The 17,994-nt window shown below is 42.8% G+C and overlaps 1 protein-coding gene across 2 annotated transcripts in view; it reads left to right on the top strand.

Annotated features, from left to right (window-relative positions):
• The window catches only part of DOCK8 (dedicator of cytokinesis 8), an 89,068-nt gene extending 79,658 nt beyond the window's left edge, over nt 1–9,410 (top strand). For both annotated transcript variants that reach the window (XM_026100529.2, XM_026100530.2), the window contains 8 exons: nt 542–673; nt 1,544–1,678; nt 2,232–2,321; nt 2,706–2,942; nt 3,575–3,718; nt 5,257–5,363; nt 6,234–6,401; nt 7,076–9,410. In XM_026100529.2, the coding sequence (XP_025956314.2) occupies nt 542–673; nt 1,544–1,678; nt 2,232–2,321; nt 2,706–2,942; nt 3,575–3,718; nt 5,257–5,363; nt 6,234–6,401; nt 7,076–7,136 (1,074 nt within the window). In that variant the 3' untranslated portion in view covers nt 7,137–9,410. The remainder of the gene's footprint in view (nt 1–541; nt 674–1,543; nt 1,679–2,231; nt 2,322–2,705; nt 2,943–3,574; nt 3,719–5,256; nt 5,364–6,233; nt 6,402–7,075) is intronic.
• The last annotated feature ends 8,584 nt before the right edge of the window (nt 9,411–17,994 follow it).

Genomic DNA, 17,994 nt, shown 5'->3' with positions numbered 1-17,994 from the left:
ACTTTCAGAGTACAACCCCTGGCCTCATAATCTACACTTACTACGTGGAGAGTCGTGATGTTAATACTCCAGGTAGCTCATTGCGTTGCTGTAGTGCTAAAGAGCAGATGATATAGCATCTCTTAAGAAATCATTTGGGTTCCTGTTGTCCAGATGCAGGTCTGGAGGCCCTTTGCTTTTGTTAAAGCCATTCATGTTGAACAAAGACACTCCCTTCCTCTCACCTGAGTTTGTAAGTGCTCTGGCCTCCAACTAGAAGCATGACAGAATTCAGTCATTTACATGTGAGTTTGGGGGTTGAGATCCCCAAATACCTGACATCCAAATTAGGTCCAGTTTGTGATTTGCTGCTCAGAACTACAGATTTACTATTACTGTTTGTAGAAAGCTAAAATAAGCCTCATACTAGTTTTAAAAAAGAGCTCTCGTAAGTCCCCTTTTCAGTCACACCATTAGTGGAGATCCAGTTTCTTTTTGTAGTGAATGAGGACTCATTTCTTTTCCTCTGTGGTTTTTTTTTTTTTTTTCCTTCTTCTACAAGGGAGGTTTGTATGAAACTGTGAATGAGGTTTACAAAATTGTCATCCCCATCCTGGAAGCACATCGAGACTTCAGGAAGCTTACCTTGACGCACAGCAAGCTACAGAAGGCTTTTGACAGCATTATTAATAAGGTACTCTACAGGGCAAGGCACTGCCTGCAAGACAGGTTGCTGAGTTGTACTGTTTGTTCCTGACTGGTGATTATAAAGCTGTACATATGAAATAGATCCCTTTCCTTTTTCTAACCTAAGCTTCTATCTCCTTTGGCCTGTCTATGAAGGGTAGTCTACAGGAAAAAGAAAGCTAAATCAGAGAAACATGTACCGTGAGGAGAAGGCTATATCTTCCTTACAAGGAAGCAAAAAAAAAAAAGAGAATAACCTAAAATTGTTTGGGTTACAGAAAGAAAAACAGCTGAAGAGGCCAAATTTAAACAAAGAGCATGCAAGAGTCCAGCTGGCTACATCTATTTAAAAAAACAAAAATCTTATTAATTAACTAGTGTTTTTAATTACAAAAATGGAAGAAACAGGAAAGCCTGGCCTCTCAGCCCTCATACTGTTCCTTTACTACTCTGTCTCCAGAATTTTGCTACTGAGTTTAGTTGGTTTCAGATTCTTACGGACTTTCATTTATGGACTTAGGGTTGCAAAATTCAAATTTTGGGGAAGTGTGTACAGTGGAATTAAAAAATAACACAGATACGTTCTTTTTGGTCTGTAAAAGTCATTTCATAGTCAAACTAAATCTTAAATTTCAGCAAAATGTCCATTTAACTTCTATGCTTTTCTTCATAAATATGTTTTCAATGCTTTTAATACATCAACACCAATATTATACAGAATGAAATTTGGCTCTGAAACATGGGACAATGGAGGCCGAGTGGGTTATCTTATATATCAGTTGGGAAAAAAAGCAAACAAAAGGCATCCAACTTGAAATTATGTTGACATAGAAGAATAAGTAATATAGTAAATTTCCTTCTTCTTTTAATCAATTAGGGTCAAAAGCGAATGTTTGGAACTTACTTCCGTGTTGGTTTCTATGGATCCAAATTTGGGGACTTAGATGAACAAGAATTTGTTTATAAGGAGCCTGCAATTACCAAACTTCCTGAGATCTCTCACAGATTAGAGGTAAAGAAAAAAACATTGTATCAATATGATCTCCTGTGTTGTGTTATACTTTCTAAAGAACCCAAACGGTGCTAATAGTATTAGTACTGTGTAAGAACCAGTCATAAACTGATTTATCACATAGATTATTCTCTTTATATATATCCTTTCTGTTGTAGCCCTTTCTACAGCAGAATGAAAAGAGTGGTCCATTCTCTGCATCTTGAGGCCATGTGTCTTGTGGGGAAGTCTGTAATATGTTGAATGATTTGGTCTGAGCAGGCCAGATGTTTGATTTGGTACTTTTCTGAGCTGCTTCTTGGAGCTGGGATAGTCCCATCTTATCTTTTTAGCTGGAGCTCTGCTTTTTGCTTAGCAACTCACTCTGGGCGTTGCCAGTACGATGCCTTACCCTTTGCAGCTGTGGTCATGAAGAAGCATCCTTACTGTACAGATCCCAGAAACTGCCATAGTTACTTCTCTCTCCTAGAGGCATAGATATTATTACAGAGATAATCAGTGTTGTATTAAGGAGTACTAAAAACACTCTGTGATAATTCTGTTACCTTTTCAGGGATTTTATGGCCAGTGTTTTGGAGAGGATGCCGTGGAAGTGATTAAAGACTCTACTCCTGTGGATAAACGCAAGCTGGATCCCAACAAGGTATGGAAAGCTGACAGAATCGAGTGCTTTGTTACAGAAGAGAAAGGAATAGAGGAAAACCTTTGTTATACTTGAACATTAAGGCACCAAGAAAAACTCAGCTGTATCTGTGTGTCCAGGTCCTTACAGACCTGTGTGAAAGGCTTAGTTTGATAGCATGGAGTCATAGAGCATCTCCGGTCCCTGTTCTGGCACTGATCCCCAGGCTTAGGCTGTGCCCTGGGACCCTGTTTCCCTGGAGGTAAGTTTTGTCAGCTCAGGAGAGAAGCAGGAGCCCTGAAGGATTTGCAGCTGTGTGCTTAGCCATGAGGTACTTCATATATGCCATTCCTTTTACACTTGCTGAGTGTAAAGTACTGCAATGATTCTTCCCTCTCTCCTCAGGCATACATACAAATTACTTTTGTGGAGCCCTATTTTGATGAATATGAGATGAAAGACAGGATAACCTATTTTGAGAAGAATTTCAACCTCTGTCGGTTCATGTACACGACACCTTTCACCATGGATGGGCGTCCCAGGGGAGAGCTGAGTGAGCAATACAAGAGGAACACCATCCTAACCACTATGCATGCGTTCCCCTACATCAAAACTAGAATCAATGTCATCCAAAAAGAAGAGGTAATTGGGTTCTGGGAACAGATCTCAGTTGTCAGGGGCTGAAGGAGTCTCTGGATGGAAAGATTTTCCAATTCAATACTTGGCAGAAAAGAGAAGGCTGAATTTCTCAGACATGTTACATTCATAAATAGAAATGGCATAGAATGGGTAGATGAATACCAGATGTGTACTTACTATGGAGAAAAGAGGATGGAGAATATATATCCTTCTTTTAATCTCCCAGTTGTAGTGCTGTGTGGGAGGATGCATGGCGATGTATTTATGGCTGTATTTCCAGCTGATAAAGAACAGTCAAAGAACTAAATCAGGCTCAGAACTGGTGCAGAGACAAGGAAGCTTTCTAACAGTATGAAGTGCCAAAACATTTCAGACAAGAATTCAGTAACTTAGAATAAGGAGTACATGCAAATAGAGGGTTTGATCCAGAGCCTGTGGCTGCAAATGAAAAGATGTCAAAAGGTTTTGGATCAGCTCCAGCACCTACAGGATGACATTTTGGTTGAACTTTCTTCCTGGTTTTCACAAGTCCTGCTTCTGGCATGGGACGATGATGGTTGTATTGCCAGCTTTAGAACAGCTTGACTGTGCATGTGATTCAGATAATGAGGCATCCCTTCTTCTGTTTTGATTAGTTTATTTTAACTCCAATTGAAGTTGCTATTGAAGATATGCAGAAAAAAACACAAGAACTAACTGCAGCCACCAACCAAGAGCCACCAGATGCCAAAATGCTCCAGATGGTTTTGCAGGGCTCAGTTGGAGCCACTGTAAATCAGGTAAGGTATCTGAATCAGCCAGATGACAGTGTTTCTGCATACTTACCTCACTGTGCTTTCTTTTCAGTGCTTATCTCTTGCTCTGGAAAAGTTTGTCCAACCAGACACATTTAGTTGCACTGTGCATTTAAACTTCATCCCTTGGTATTTAGTCCTTCTGTGCTGTCCATTAGATATGACTTCCTCTTCTGACATTTGGGGAATATGGATTGTTTATCCTCCTTGTTTTATGCATCTGTGCATGCTTTCCAAGTCCTGACTGAAAGCAGAAATGCTAAAATTATGAGATACTCTATTTCTATCATACTGCTACGCCAGTTGATGCAAGAACTACTAGATGCTCCTCATGGGAACTTGTTTCACTGGCTGCAGACCCTGTAGCTTCACCTAGCTCAGATGAGGTGTGGGTTTTAGGTTATAGTCTAAGGAATAATATAAATTGTCACAACATGACTCTGTTGCCAAGGAAAGGTGTCCTGTGTTCCTGCCCACCCCCTCAGAGTACCCACTCCTCTGCTGGGACAGGCACTTATGCAAAGAACTGATCTAACTGGGAAGAGGAGAAATTAATTGCTGACTTAGTTTTCAGCTAACCTGGTTCCTCCATCTGGTTTGCTGTGCGGCAGTACAATGACTTTTGTCATGTAGAGGTGAGGACGAGCATTAGCAGCCAGGAATACAGAAAGGTGGGAGCGCTTCTTTAGGTTAAAGTGCTCACTGAAATGCTGTCTTAGTCATAAGTGCAGATACCCACATCAGCCTGGTGCATGTGTGCAGGGATTTTCCACTGCTAACACACTAGCCATCTCAGTCACTTCATTCACTTAATGGGGAAGGAGAAAAATAATAACTCTTCTGTGGCATCATCATAAAGCCAAAGAAAATACATGAAGTCAAAACCTGTGTGCCTGGAAAGAAAGCTGAGATATAGTAACACATATATGCCGAGTAACAAAGACGGACAATAAAATAACTCAGCTAAACCCAGAATAAAAACAAAAGTGAGGGGGAAAACTTGGCATTATCCACGTTCTCACAGAGCTTAGTTTCTTCCTGAAAGAATGTATACGCTATTTCTCCAGCTTCTTCATCAGCCAAGGTCTCCAGACTGAAGTAACACACTTGTAAACTTTGGCAAGAGTGTTCTCTTTCTGCTATGGGCTTATCTAACTTCTGCTGGGTCATGTAACGCCGCACATAGGAGCTGTGTTTCTCTCATGTAAACAGATTTGGCAGCAGAGCTGTCCCAACTCTTCCTCTTTGCTGAGTAGAAATTATCCTTTCTCTTCTCTGTGGGAGTTGGAGGAGAAATATAAGCTGGAGAGGATAAAATATGATGGGCAAAAATTCTGCTTGCCAAAGGAAAAATAGGGGGAAAAAAGGAGTAAAAAGCATCCTGTTATGGTGACTATGTGTAAGGTTTTGGGGTTTTTTTAATTCCACTCATGAAACAGTAAACAGCTTAACTAAACATGTGGTCTGTTTTCAGTATAAGCAGGAGAGATGTTTTTCTGACATTTTACTGTTACTCCTCTAAGGGACCGCTAGAGGTAGCCCAAGTGTTCCTGGCTGAAATTCCAGCGGACCCCAAACTTTATCGACATCACAACAAGCTGAGGCTGTGCTTCAAAGAGTTTATCATGAGGTCAGTAAAGCAAAATTGAATTGCTGAATGGCATCAATAATGGCAGTAATGATACAACAATAGTACGACTGTGTAATTAATTATGCAAGCTATCCTGGATCCACGAATCCTGGAGTCTCAAGCTATAGACAGTTGGTCCAGACTTGTTATCTGTATTTCATGGTCAAATGCTTTTGTGTGGGCTTTGCATCCCAAGTGGGAACAAAGCCAACAAATTGAATTTTAACACTTTGAAAGAATTATGTAGAAATTAAGCTCTTCCTTTTTTTTGTCTTTGGAACTTGGCACAAATCAAGCATTTCAGACTGTCTTCATTTTATTAAATGACATTTTTTATATAGTGTGAAGTTTACTAAGAAAGTATTTGCCTATCTCTGTCAAGCAGACACATGGTATGAATAGACACATACAGTCTTTGCTTTGACATATGCTTGTAAATCTTAACAAGCATACTCACATAGCAAGACACTAATCTCTTTAGTCCACAGGAAGCACAATTATTGAAGGATAAGTCTGGGTTAAATAAATATGAACCTTATGGAGAGGATACAGTCCCTACTGGCTGCTATTTTAGCTGCTATTTACAGGTAGGAAGGTAGCTCAGTATTCTGCTGTCATTAAGTTTCTTTTTTATTAGTTCCCTCATGCATTTCTAATAGCTCACAAATGTCACCTCAGTTTGTATACCTGGAAAAGACTGAGGTTTCCTACTATTTCATTAACATTTTGGACCTGATAAGTTATCAGAGGAATACCTAGCCCAGAGGAGCTGGATTCTTAGCAATTTAGATTATCTAACATAAAGTTAACGCGTTCAACAGAATTAGGTGGTATATGTCATAACTTTTTTTTTTTCTTCCTTTGGACTAGGTGTGGTGAAGCAGTGGAGAAAAACAAGCGTCTTATTACTGCTGACCAGCGAGAATATCAGCAAGAACTCCGGAAGAACTATGGGAAGCTGAAGGAGAGCCTTAGACCCATGATTGAGAGGAAGATCCCAGAGCTGTACAAACCTGTAGTGAAAGTCCACAGTACCAGGTACAGCAAGGGCAGGGTTATCTGTGGTACCTCCACAAAAAAAAAGAAGTGATTTTCTGAAGGAATAAAGGCAGTTTTACCAGCAGGTTTTGATATACAGCTAAAAACAGGCCAGCATACATATTGCCAACTTCATATTTGATGAAAACATCTGTTGACTTCCATTGGAGCTGAACATAGCAGTAACTGTATTTCATAAGTTGTTCCATCATGAGGTAGGAAATTGGTGTCATTTTAATACATCCTTAGAAGAAACTTCCTTCACCCTGATAGAAAGAGATTGGAAACATCTTGCCATTTCTTCAGCATTTGAATCCAGAATGGAAATAGAACACCTATTTGTTTATTTTGAATGCATGGCACTGTGTGGTGTGAGCCAGCCTGAAGTCAGAGTGATCCGTTCACTTCCAGATAACATAATCTGTTTTAGTCCTGTGACTGAGACAGAAGACTATTTATGCTTTCTACTTATGAATATTTGTTTCTTCGCAAAGCCACTGTGCCCAATGTGGGGTGGGAGTGGAAGAAAATATATGCTAACATGACACATACCATGTTTCAATTGATGACTTGTCAGCTGCTCCTTTTCACAAAGCAGGTTGTTTCTTGGGGGGGGAGGTTGTTTGTTTGTTTGTTTGTTTGCAAGCTGTATTTATGCATCCCTTTCATTGCAGGGACTCTTTTCATAACCAAAGTTTTAGAAAATATGAGGCCCAGACTTCACAGAGCACCTAAGGACTGTCTGCTTCAGCCAACGAAGAGCTTCATGCTGCAGGACAAAAATGATGGGGTGTTCGACATCTATGAAACTGGGAATCTCCTCCACAAGACAGCATGTGCACTTTCTGGCTAGCATCCAAAAAATATTTGTATAAAATCTCCAAAAACTGGGGGATAACTCCTTATCAACTGTATCTCGTGTGGCACTGGGAAGCAAGAGGGGTGTTTTATAGCTGCTTTTTCATTTACTGTAAAATAGTCACATAATGATGAGGATCAGACCATTGAAATGATGAACTGGATGAGATCAGTCACCACTAATAGACAGAACTTTGTTAGGTTTGGCTGAAGTGTTATGTGAATCCAAATAATATGTCTAATGGAAGCTGAGGAATGATGTCTATTTACGTTCCTTCTCCATGACAGCATTTACACATTGTCCTTTTGGCACTGGAGCACACTTTGCAAGTTAATCACATGCTTAAGTACTGTCTTCATGGGAAGGAACATAGGCCCCAGCTCAGTCTTTGCTGAGCTGAAGCTCTAGGAGAGAACAGTTTCCTCAGTCAGCGTCTTTCATTTTTGGAGAATGGTCTTAAACTGCAAGGAAAGTTCCTTACAACTCAGCAAAAGCTCAGAAAGTAAGACACAGCAATGAGTAATTTCTGTAGATCTTTTCTTTTGTGTGTGTAAATACGTGGACTGCTACTGGACATGCTGTTGGATTTCTTAATAATCAGTGTCATGTTTAGCAGCGCTAACAAGCAATAGTTTAGAAAGATGGAGCTAAGCTGTAAGTGATTCTTTTGCTATACAATGCTCTTATGTAGATAACCTAATCCAAAACTTAGTACAGCATCACACAGCGAGCATTTCATACAAAGCACTTCACTTTACTGTAGCATAAGAGAAATTAGCACATCTTTTTTAATATCTAATGCTTGATATTTTCTGAGACCTGAGGAAACATTTTATTAAATAATCTTTACAGCAGTTCTCTAAAATAAGGACATACCATTATTACCATTTTGCAGATAAAAGTGTTGAAAGAGAGGGAGACAGAGAGAGAGACAGAGGAGGATATTAATGCTTCATAAGTCATTTAGTGAGGCCATGACAACGGCAAAATTTGTGTTGTGACCACACTGCCTACATAATATTTATGTTTTGAAACAAAGTTCCATGGAAGGGTCCCTCCATACTGATTCAGTGATAATTAACATAACCAACCCTATTTGGCAAAGATAATAATGATAATAAAATTAAATGAAACAGTGACACTGTCTCCTTCATACATTATTATAGGAAATTACTGTGAAATTCTAAATTCTAAATGCATGGTCTCTTTGTAAGTATAAGGGACTGAGGCTGCTGCTTTTGGTAGAAACATTTTGACTTCTGTGACCATCTGCAGCCTTACCATTTGGCAACAGGAATTTTCCCAGCACTTCTGTTGACATCTGAGCTAGTCAGATTTTCAAAGTGGTATATGGAAGATCCACAAAGGTGATCAAACAAGGTGAGATGTGGAATAGATTAAATAAACTCTATACTTACACAGCTGTATTAAAAAACAGCTCTCGGAGTGTAAGGAAGTATTTCCCTTCTCATTCATAGTCTTCTTAAATGCAATAATCAGGAATAGGTACTGTATGATTTTGCAGTGAAAGCATCCAAAGTCCACAAGCAAAGATACAGAAAGCTTAAAGCAAAAGATGCGTTCATGGAGTGGCTTTTCTTTATAAAGCTGCTTTGAAACAGTTTGAAGTTAAAAAGTTGATTAATTTCCCAAAGCCCTGCAGTTATTAAATCTGTGCCTGTCAAAACCTGGCCCTTTATGTATTGTTTTAAACAATACTGTTATGGGAGAAGGTCAGAAGAATATTGCCACCCATTAATGCAATAATCCAGCCTCATTGTTTATAAGATGCTTATCCTTTACAGCTAAATAACAAAAACCTCAGGTAAACAGACAAAAAAAAAAAGCCTACATGTTTGCCAATATACTGGCTAAAAGTAACTGAGTGTTTCGTACTGTGGTGTCCTGGGCGATTGGATCTCCCTGCATTGAAACAATACTCCGGACAATCTACATACGAAAAGACCCTTCACTCACTTTTTACGAGCTGACCAACCCCTCAGTTGACCAGTCTAGCCCTCAGTTTGTAGCACACGTTGTCTTTTCCACAGTTGAGTCATGGTTTGTACATTTCTGTCAAGAGTTGAGCTATGTGAAATGTAAATTCTCAGTCTTATGATAATTTGCAATAAAGTGACTATTTCACACAAGCCCAGCAGTACCACTGTGTCGTGCCTTGTACCGTAGCAGAATCCAGCTGGAAACAAAACCTCAGAAGGCGCTTCCACGAGGTACAGAGTTAACCTGTCAGGATGTTTTGAACTCTGAACTGTCAAGGTGGGTGCTTTTGGTCTTGTATTTCTTGGATTGGGGAGCAGCAGCCTTCAAGGGAGCACACCTTTTGTGCTGTGCGGAAAATCACACTTTCGATGCTTCAGCAGGCTATGGACCAAACAGGCATGACGGTGAGCAGCTATAGCCACACTTGTGCTAGGTGAAGAGAAATGCAGTGCTGACACTTAAAAATAGCAGGGGAGGGTTTTACAACCTCTGTCTCGGGAGGCTGAACACTTCCGTGTTAGGTTTTCCACTTATCTGAACACTTTGGAAAATAAAAGCAAACCTTTTAGTTCCTGCTTTCTCTTTTTTTTCTTTTTTCTCCTCTTTTGGACATTCAAAGTATCATCCTCTGAAATATTTCAGGAAGGGAGATTAAAGCATAGCGGATAACTTGAAATTAAGCCAGCTAGGAATCTGCAAGGTGTTACAATCTCTCAAGCAATGCTTGTTATGAAAATGAAGTACATTAATAGTCAGCTGTGTTTTCCTGCACTACAGTGCCACTTCCTTCTGGTAGACAAAAATACCTAAAAAGAGTGTTCACAAAATGTTGCAATTAGCGCTGAATTTGGGAGCCAGGTGATTTTTGGAGTACCTCAGCTGTCTATGTTTTAACCATCTTTTAAACTGATTAAGTGGAGTGGTTAAAAAATAATCAACAGATCTTGGTAAGTTGTTCCTCGTTGGGAAATGCTCCAGCCTAATCAGTGCATGGACAGGAGAAGGGGCCCCTGTGGAAAAAGTACTTTTTGACTGCATAAATAAAGGCAATACCTACCCAGAGTAGGCTTGATTAGTATTGGGAAAGGTAGTAGTAAAATCTGGCACTACACCCTTGACATTGTGATGTGAATACTCTTCAATGACTAGTTACGTGCTCAGTGAGGGGCTGGTTTAAATGAAGCAGTTTTTATTGAAATAATGACTGTTTTCCAAGTGTTCAAGAGTTAAAAAGCTACACAAAGCTTTTTGCAAAAAATGTGGTCACTCAATATTCACCCAGTAAAAAAATAAACAAACAAACAAAATAAACCTAAATAGAAACCTAAATGCCCTAAGCCATTGCACATTTTGTTGTTTTTTTTTTTTTTCTGTGACATAATAGTTGATTTTGTATTTCTACTTATGGAATTAATATTTCTTTTAGAACTACCTATTTTTACAGAAATGAGGTGTTTGCCTATTTGCCTGTATTCATGGGATATTGCTAAACAAATATTCGTAGCCTACTAGGATTGTTGAAATCCTATTCACAAAGAAAATGAAGCGCTAACAACCAAAGGAGAAGGAATTTTGTGTAGACTGCAGGAGGACTATGTTTTGCGTTGTTTGACAAACACCTGTAAAGCAACTGAAAGGGAAGATCTCCTGTTTAAAGGACTTGAGATTTATGGCTTTTCAAATATGAATGCCTGCACGAATTTCTCAGCTCCCAAAAGAAATCTCCAGGAAAAACAGAAAAAACACATCTAAGACTTCTAAGTCTTACATCTAAGACTTAAAAGTTAGATACATCTATGACTTAAAGTGCAAGAAAGCTATCTTAAAACCTCAAGCAAACAAGTGTCTCGGGACTTTATAAACAATGAAGAAAGGAAGTAAGCACAAAGTACGTTTTTTTCTTTGTTTGCAGGTCAGCTTCAAGAGAAGTGAACAACCTCTTTTCAGGTATCAAAAAAGGTTTAAAGTGTTCCCAAAAGGGTATGTTCCTTCTTGATTTAAAGCATAAAACCCTGGACTTAAAACTAAGCCCTTGGGGTGGCATTTTTCCCAGCTGATAGTAAAAAAAAAAAAAAAAAAAAAAAAAATGCTGGCAGCTTTACAATGATTAAGCTGATGTTGCTTGCCTCAAAGGTAGGTTTCTTGGCAGCCTGGAACGATGCCATCTCCACTCTTAACTTCTCGCTGCCGACTTTTAATGTTGGAAGAATAATATTAAACCAACAGGGTCTGAAAGATTTCAGAGAGACCTGCTTACGTAACAGTCTTCGAGCACTGATTAAGCTCGGAAGAGGGAAATTGCTGCAGTCCCTGGCAGGTTAAGGAGAATAAAAGCGGTCCTCCACGACTGCGTAAAAGGGAATGTTCAGCGCCGGCTGCAGAGAAATCCAGCTGCCCCCAAGGCCTGCTGGAGCCCGGGACAAAGGCTGCAGCTGAGTGAGAGAAATCCATCCATAAAGAAATAAATAAGTGATCGGAGAGCAAAAGATTAAAAACCTAACACGCTGCTGGGAACAAAGGCAGTAGGACAATGGAAATGGAATTAAGGGCAGGTTAAAGTGCTGAACACATCTCACTTCCTAGGCTGTATGGGGCACTCAGCGCCAAACTGAGAGCTGCTGTGCTTTAATGGAAGCTGTCAGGGGAAAAGTAATCACACAAGCTTAAAAAATAATAGTGAAGTAGGGAAAAGCCTACTTTTCCTAATAAAAGTTTCCTCCTTGTATTTTGTTTTCACACTGCCCGCCTTGCTTTTGCTAGGTTCCTTCGGGAGCTGCAGAACTGCAAAAGCAGCAAACAAAAGACACACTGTGCTCTCCCCTCGCTCCTTTGCAGGCGGCAGACTAAGCCCCGTAACCGTTGCTTGCAGTGTGGGATCCAGGCAGCCTGGAAGCGGCGGGCCGGCTCTGCTGGCCTCCTACAGCAAAGGATGCCAAGAGTGACCACCGCTTACGTGGCCTATGTACACAAGTGTTACCCTGATTTAAAACTCTCCAGTTTGGAAACATGGGTCTTTAGGAAGATGAGGTAAAAGTGTATCATGAATTGCACGGAGAATGTGAATAAGGAATGATTATTCATATAATATGAGAACTACAAAAATGATGGGACAGCAGGTTTAAAGCAAACAGAGGAACTTTTTCACACAACACTAGAACAAAAGTTTGAACTAGCCTTTGGGACGCCTTGCCATAAGATGGTTTGGATTCTAAAAATATAACTAGGTTCAAAAAGCAGTTGGACAAATCCATAGAAGGATGGCACATTAAGATCTATCTAAATCAGTGAAGAAGATGAAACCCAGCTTAGGAAGTCTTAGTATTGCAGCTTCCCAGGAGATGGGTGAATATAATGACAGAAGCATCTTTCTGTACTTGCTGTGTTCTCACTGTCTTTCCTTGGCATCTGCTTTCAGCCACTGTCAGAGACAGGAAGCTGGCCAAGGTGACTCTTATGTCGTTAGGAGTTTATAGTGGGGGATTTACTAGCAGTGTTTCCAAGTAAAGACAAAACGTGCAGAGCGTTGCTGCCTTATACCTCAGGGTGCCAGACGGGGACGGGCGGAAGTGGCTGCAAGCCGTCTTAACATACCACTCCTTTAATGGGATACCGCTTGTTGGAAAGGGAGAACCAGGCTGATGGTTGGATGCTTTGCTGCTTCTTGCCCCTTCCCGTCCCTGTGTGGGGCTGGGGAGTCTGTGTCAGAGCATCAGCTTGCCCTGCGGTACTTGCCCACACCGGTTTTGCAAACCAGTCTGAAGAAACAGAGGTCCTGGTATTTCTTCTGCTCTTGATTCAGTTCTAATCTTTTCTCTAACTGATGGAGACTATGCCCAAACGCGTCCAGCAGCGGCTTCACGGTTACGAGGACTCAGCTCACAACGCAGGCAAGGTCGCGGAGGATCTGATCCCGTGGTACCAGCTGCAGTCCCATCACTCAGAGTGTTTCACTGAGGGACAAAATCCTCCCAGAAAGGCAGCCTAGGCTTTCCTGCACTGCTGATCCCTCTCACAGCCTGGTAGTTAAAAGTACTTACCAAATGGTATCAGCGGTTGCAAAAACTGGAGCTTGTTTAGTCTTTGTTTAACTTCTTAGCAATTGACTTTTAAACCGTGCCCATCTCCGGCGTCAGTGATGCTGTTGTACTTTGCGCCTCACCTCAGTGCTACTGCGCCTGGCCTCCGTGAACCTACGCCGGGTAAAGCAGAAAGGTCAAGAGGAGGAAGAAGCTGTAAGGAGGTTCTCCAAACTCTGCGAGTGCGTGGTGCACAGCTCTGCATGGGCGATTGCAGGGAGGAAACTGCGGAAACCGCAGAAGACCTGGGACGCAGCACCGCCTGCCACCAAGGGGCTACTGAACTCCAGGACTGGAAGGAGGGCGTGAAACTGCCTTGCTTGCTTTCACAGCGACCCAGAGTGATCGCGGCACTGGATGGAGGAAGAGCAACAAATTAAGAAATGCTCATTAGCTCCATACCAATAAAAGCATCTCTCCTAACTGAGCAGCCCTTGGAGTGGATACAAATGCTGAGGTACACTCACTGAGTCCAGAAAGGGGGAATACACATAACACATTAAAAACAGAAATTCTTCCTGTATTCCAGGGGGGTCTGAAACAGTAAGAGAGCATCTGGGTCTATATAATAACTGTCACGTCCCAGATCAAGTCCCTCTGGCCGGCACAAATAAAGCAATAAGTCAGCCCATTTTCAGAGACGAGATCCATTACTTACTGTCCACGTCAGGTTTTGTTTTCAGGAGGTAACCTGAAGGCTGAAGACCTCTAATGGTGCTCAGGAGTTTGCTGAAATGCAAAAGCATCGTTATTGGACCTGGCCTCAGGTCCAGGCTCGTTTCTGTGCCGCAGCCACTGCCAGGTGCTTCCGAACCAAGATCCTCCCCGAGACGTGAGGGGTGTGAGATAACCCACGCTCAACTCTGGTGCTAGAAATCACAGACTAATCAGCAAGTCGCGTCTTCTACTGGCAGCTAAAACTATCCCCAGTCTTTGCCGAGAATGAAGGACCTGATGTCTTCTGCTGCTTGATCTTTCATCAGGGTTAGGACTTTAGTATTTAGAGTTGTCACTAAATAACCAACAGATGGGCCCTTATTTGATAAGTCAGTCAGCAAGCTGGAAAAAAAAATGAAAAGGCTGCTTTACCACCCTACTGATCAAAACTTCCAGTGCACCAGCTTTTTTTGCCTTGCAGTTTTGCAGCGAACACCCTCCATATTCTACCACATTTTGAAACAAAACGTACCATGCCTTTTGGTTAAAATCCCCTTGTGAGGTTAAAACTAGGTTGCAGCTTGGGAAACCCCATTCAGAGAAGACTAATGAAGCTGGCGAATCACCATCTTCCCTGAAATCGTTATCATTTATACAAAATAAATGAACCTATCTGCATAAAAGAAGTCCTTGCTAGCCAGGAGTCTGGTGCAGAATGCACCTTAACGGGAAAATTTCAGGCCATAACGCTCTGTTCAGGGTCCAGCCTATACGGCTGGATATATGAGACAGATTCTGGTGAATTCCCTCCCCCCCACTGCCTTTGGTGGTAAGAGCAATGCAGCCTACAAAACCAGAAATAAAATACCAGCCGTCTCATAGGTAAGATGCAGGGTTACTCCGAAGAGTCTGTCAGATGGCATCCTGGGGTGTATAGAGCTAAAACAGGGGATGAGAACTCAACAAGGAAGGGAAAAATTCCTCCAGTGACCCCATATATTAAGGAAAAGAGTATTAGGCTCATTAATTTCCTGATTCTGCCATTGCTGGTGGCAAACATGCACAAATTTAGGATCACACTAGCTGAGTCTATCCTTGGGAGTTTATTTGACAGATGCCTGGCTCCAGGAAGAAATTGGCAAAGCTTAGTCTTGCTTTTTCTGTGCCACAGCACGATTGTTGCTTTTGTCTTTTACTGTGGGTCTGAAGTTTGCTATTGGGGTGCTGCAAAATGTTTCCTAGTCCGCTATGGCACGTAAAGTAAGTATCATGTGAGCTCTTCCAAGCTAACCCTCCTGCTCACAAGTTGACATGTGGACCCACTCGTCTCTTTCAGCACAGTTGTTCTGATAGTCTTCTGGTGATAAATTTAGGTTTTAGCACGATTCCCCAGTACAGCTGCAGACCCAGTTTGCTCTGTGCACTTACCCATTAAAAGCATTGTTATGTGTCTGCTCCAATTGTCAGACAACTCACAACAGATGTCAAGTCTTCTTGCAGAGAGTGAGTTTGCTAATACAACTGCATAATGCTGTTGATTCAACTTAATCTTCAGTGGCCTTTTCAGCCAGCTCGGAGCTAAATAAGGGTCTGGGAGCTCTGGAGGAGGAACTATTCCTCCAAATGTTGCAGTGATAAAGGGTAGATGACATCTGGAAGGCAAAATTCAGGGGATTTTTCCTCTGTCTCATTAGGCTTGGTCAAACTTTGGGAAGTGTAGTGCCTTGACACTGTTCCTTTAAAGGTAAGGAGAACGGCAAGTGCTACATTTCATCTAGTAAATGATTTCCGGAGTTGCATTCCTGTGCATTCATGCACAAATTAAGAACATTGTTGAGCCGCAAATACGCATGGGCCTAACAGTGGGGTTCAAGGCAATGTGTGCATGTGGCCCCAGCGCCGTGCACCCACCCGCACCAAAAACCCAGGTAACCCAAACCCAGCCACATCGTGCTCAGTCTCATCTCACTTTGGACTGGCAGGCAAGCGTTTGGTGCTATTTCCAGACTGCCACAGATGTGAGTCCTGCACCAGCGGACAGAGAGTACATTGCTTTCTTTCGTGTCTGTGTAATATCCCTCCTTTCTGTGTGGCATTCAGGAACAGACCATGCAGCGTTATTTGCCAGTGGTGTGCAGCGCAGAGCACAGTATCACAGATCGTACACACCATCTGAAACCATCGCTGCACTAAGGAGAAAATCGGAACAGCATATGCACAGAGGAAGAAAAATGAGCTTTTACAGACTTGCTGGGAGAGAGGATTAATTTGACTCTTGGAATATTTCGTATTCTTTGCTGCTGTGCCCACTGTGCGGAGTCGCTCACACCAGGGCAAGGCGTTACCCTTGCTTTGCTCAGTGGCTTGCAGAACATGCAGCACAGCGAAAGTCCAGTGCTTTTAAAATGTGCCTCTGCTTAATTCCTCAGGCTGCCGCTCAGCTTGGGCAATAGCAGCTGCTTGGCAGTGGTCAGCACCGCGAAGCCCCCCAAGTGCACCCAAGGCCCCGAACGAGGATGTCCCCCAGCAACACAGCCCTGCCCCCGAGGCTTGACGGAGGCAGGGGTAAATTGCGGGGTGGTGCAGCAGTGCTCTGGTCGGGCTTAGGCAGGTGCTGTGAGCACGGCTTGCTAAAAGTCAAAGCTTCTTTTCCGTGATTTTTTTTTTCCAGTTAAATGTTATTTCTGGGCTGGGCTAAATGAGGCACAAGAGAGTGTTGCAGTTTCCCAGGGAAATAAAACGTCGACATTTCGCTTTGTTCTGGCGAAAACAGGGTTATTTTGTGTATATAATTTTTACAGGATTATTTTGCTTGCGGGGCAGGGCTGTTTCCCCCCCTCCCCACAGACCAGGTGGAGGCCCCCCAGGGCTGCCCGTAGCTGTGAGCCTTGCTGGACCCTGGTAGCTGCTGTAACTTGTTGCACCCCACATTTGGGGTGGGGGAGCATGAAAAGCAAGTTTGCATCAGCCTTTTCCATCTCTCTTTGCCCACTGAGGACCTGTTTGCTGTGGAGCTGCAGATGCCCGCCAGTTTTAGAGGACGTCTGAGGTCACTTCTCCGAGATGCATCTGACCTCTTGTTGGCCGTAGCTAAGTGAAGCATTGCTGGAAAACGCAGCAGGGACGGCACACAGCTGGGAGCGGGGCTGATGCAACCTGCCTCTCAGTGCATCCCCCGGTTGTTTGCACCGAGGTGCATTTCCAGCTTCTGAAATTGCTCACGTGGCCCCTGTGCTCCAGCAACGCCTGGGCTCCCGAGCAAGCTGGGTGCAATTTTTCAACCCAAAACTGCTCTCGGGCATGGTGAGTGCTGAAATCCAGAGCCACCAGGCCCAAGAGCCCAAGAGACTTCGTTCTGCCAGACCCCAAGAGAATGTGCTGAAAATGGGGTGGGAGAGGAAAAGGGGCATTAAAAATACATCTTCCACAACGATCATGAAACTCGTACAATTTCTCTTAAGTCCTTCTCATTTCTAACAGACACACTATGTGTGTTTAGGCTTTATCTGCATTGCGTGCAATCTAAAATCTCACAGAAAAGTCTGCCAAAGTATACATGATATTTATCTGGACCGGATCCAGCTCATGGAAAAATACAACGTGTTCTCTCTCTTCAAGTATTACGTTTATTTACCTCTCTAAATCCGGAACATGCCACTCATGGTCACGGCCTGCCTCATTCACAGACGCGGGGCATCTGGCTACTGAGGGAAAGAGGCGCTTTCTTCTCTTTTCTTTTCGCTGACTGCTGGTGGCATCTCCACCCTTCCCACCCGCTGCAGCAGATCCCAGAAACACGCCGCAGGGAGCCGGGACGCCCCTCGTCCCTGCTCTGTGCCTCTCCGGTGCTTGCAGGCAGAGGCCCCCATCCCCATCTCCCCCGGAGGCTTCGCCTTGCTCAGGGTGAATCCCGCCTGGTTTTGCCCCGGTGGAGGGGTCTGTGTCCTCTCACTGCCGACCGACCTCCCTTATATCCCCCCTTCCCCCTCAGGCTCCTGGC

This window comes from Dromaius novaehollandiae, chromosome Z (genome assembly GCF_036370855.1).
Source record: "Dromaius novaehollandiae isolate bDroNov1 chromosome Z, bDroNov1.hap1, whole genome shotgun sequence".
NCBI lineage: Eukaryota > Metazoa > Chordata > Aves > Casuariiformes > Dromaiidae > Dromaius > Dromaius novaehollandiae.
This window is presented reverse-complemented; position numbering and strand designations above follow the sequence as displayed.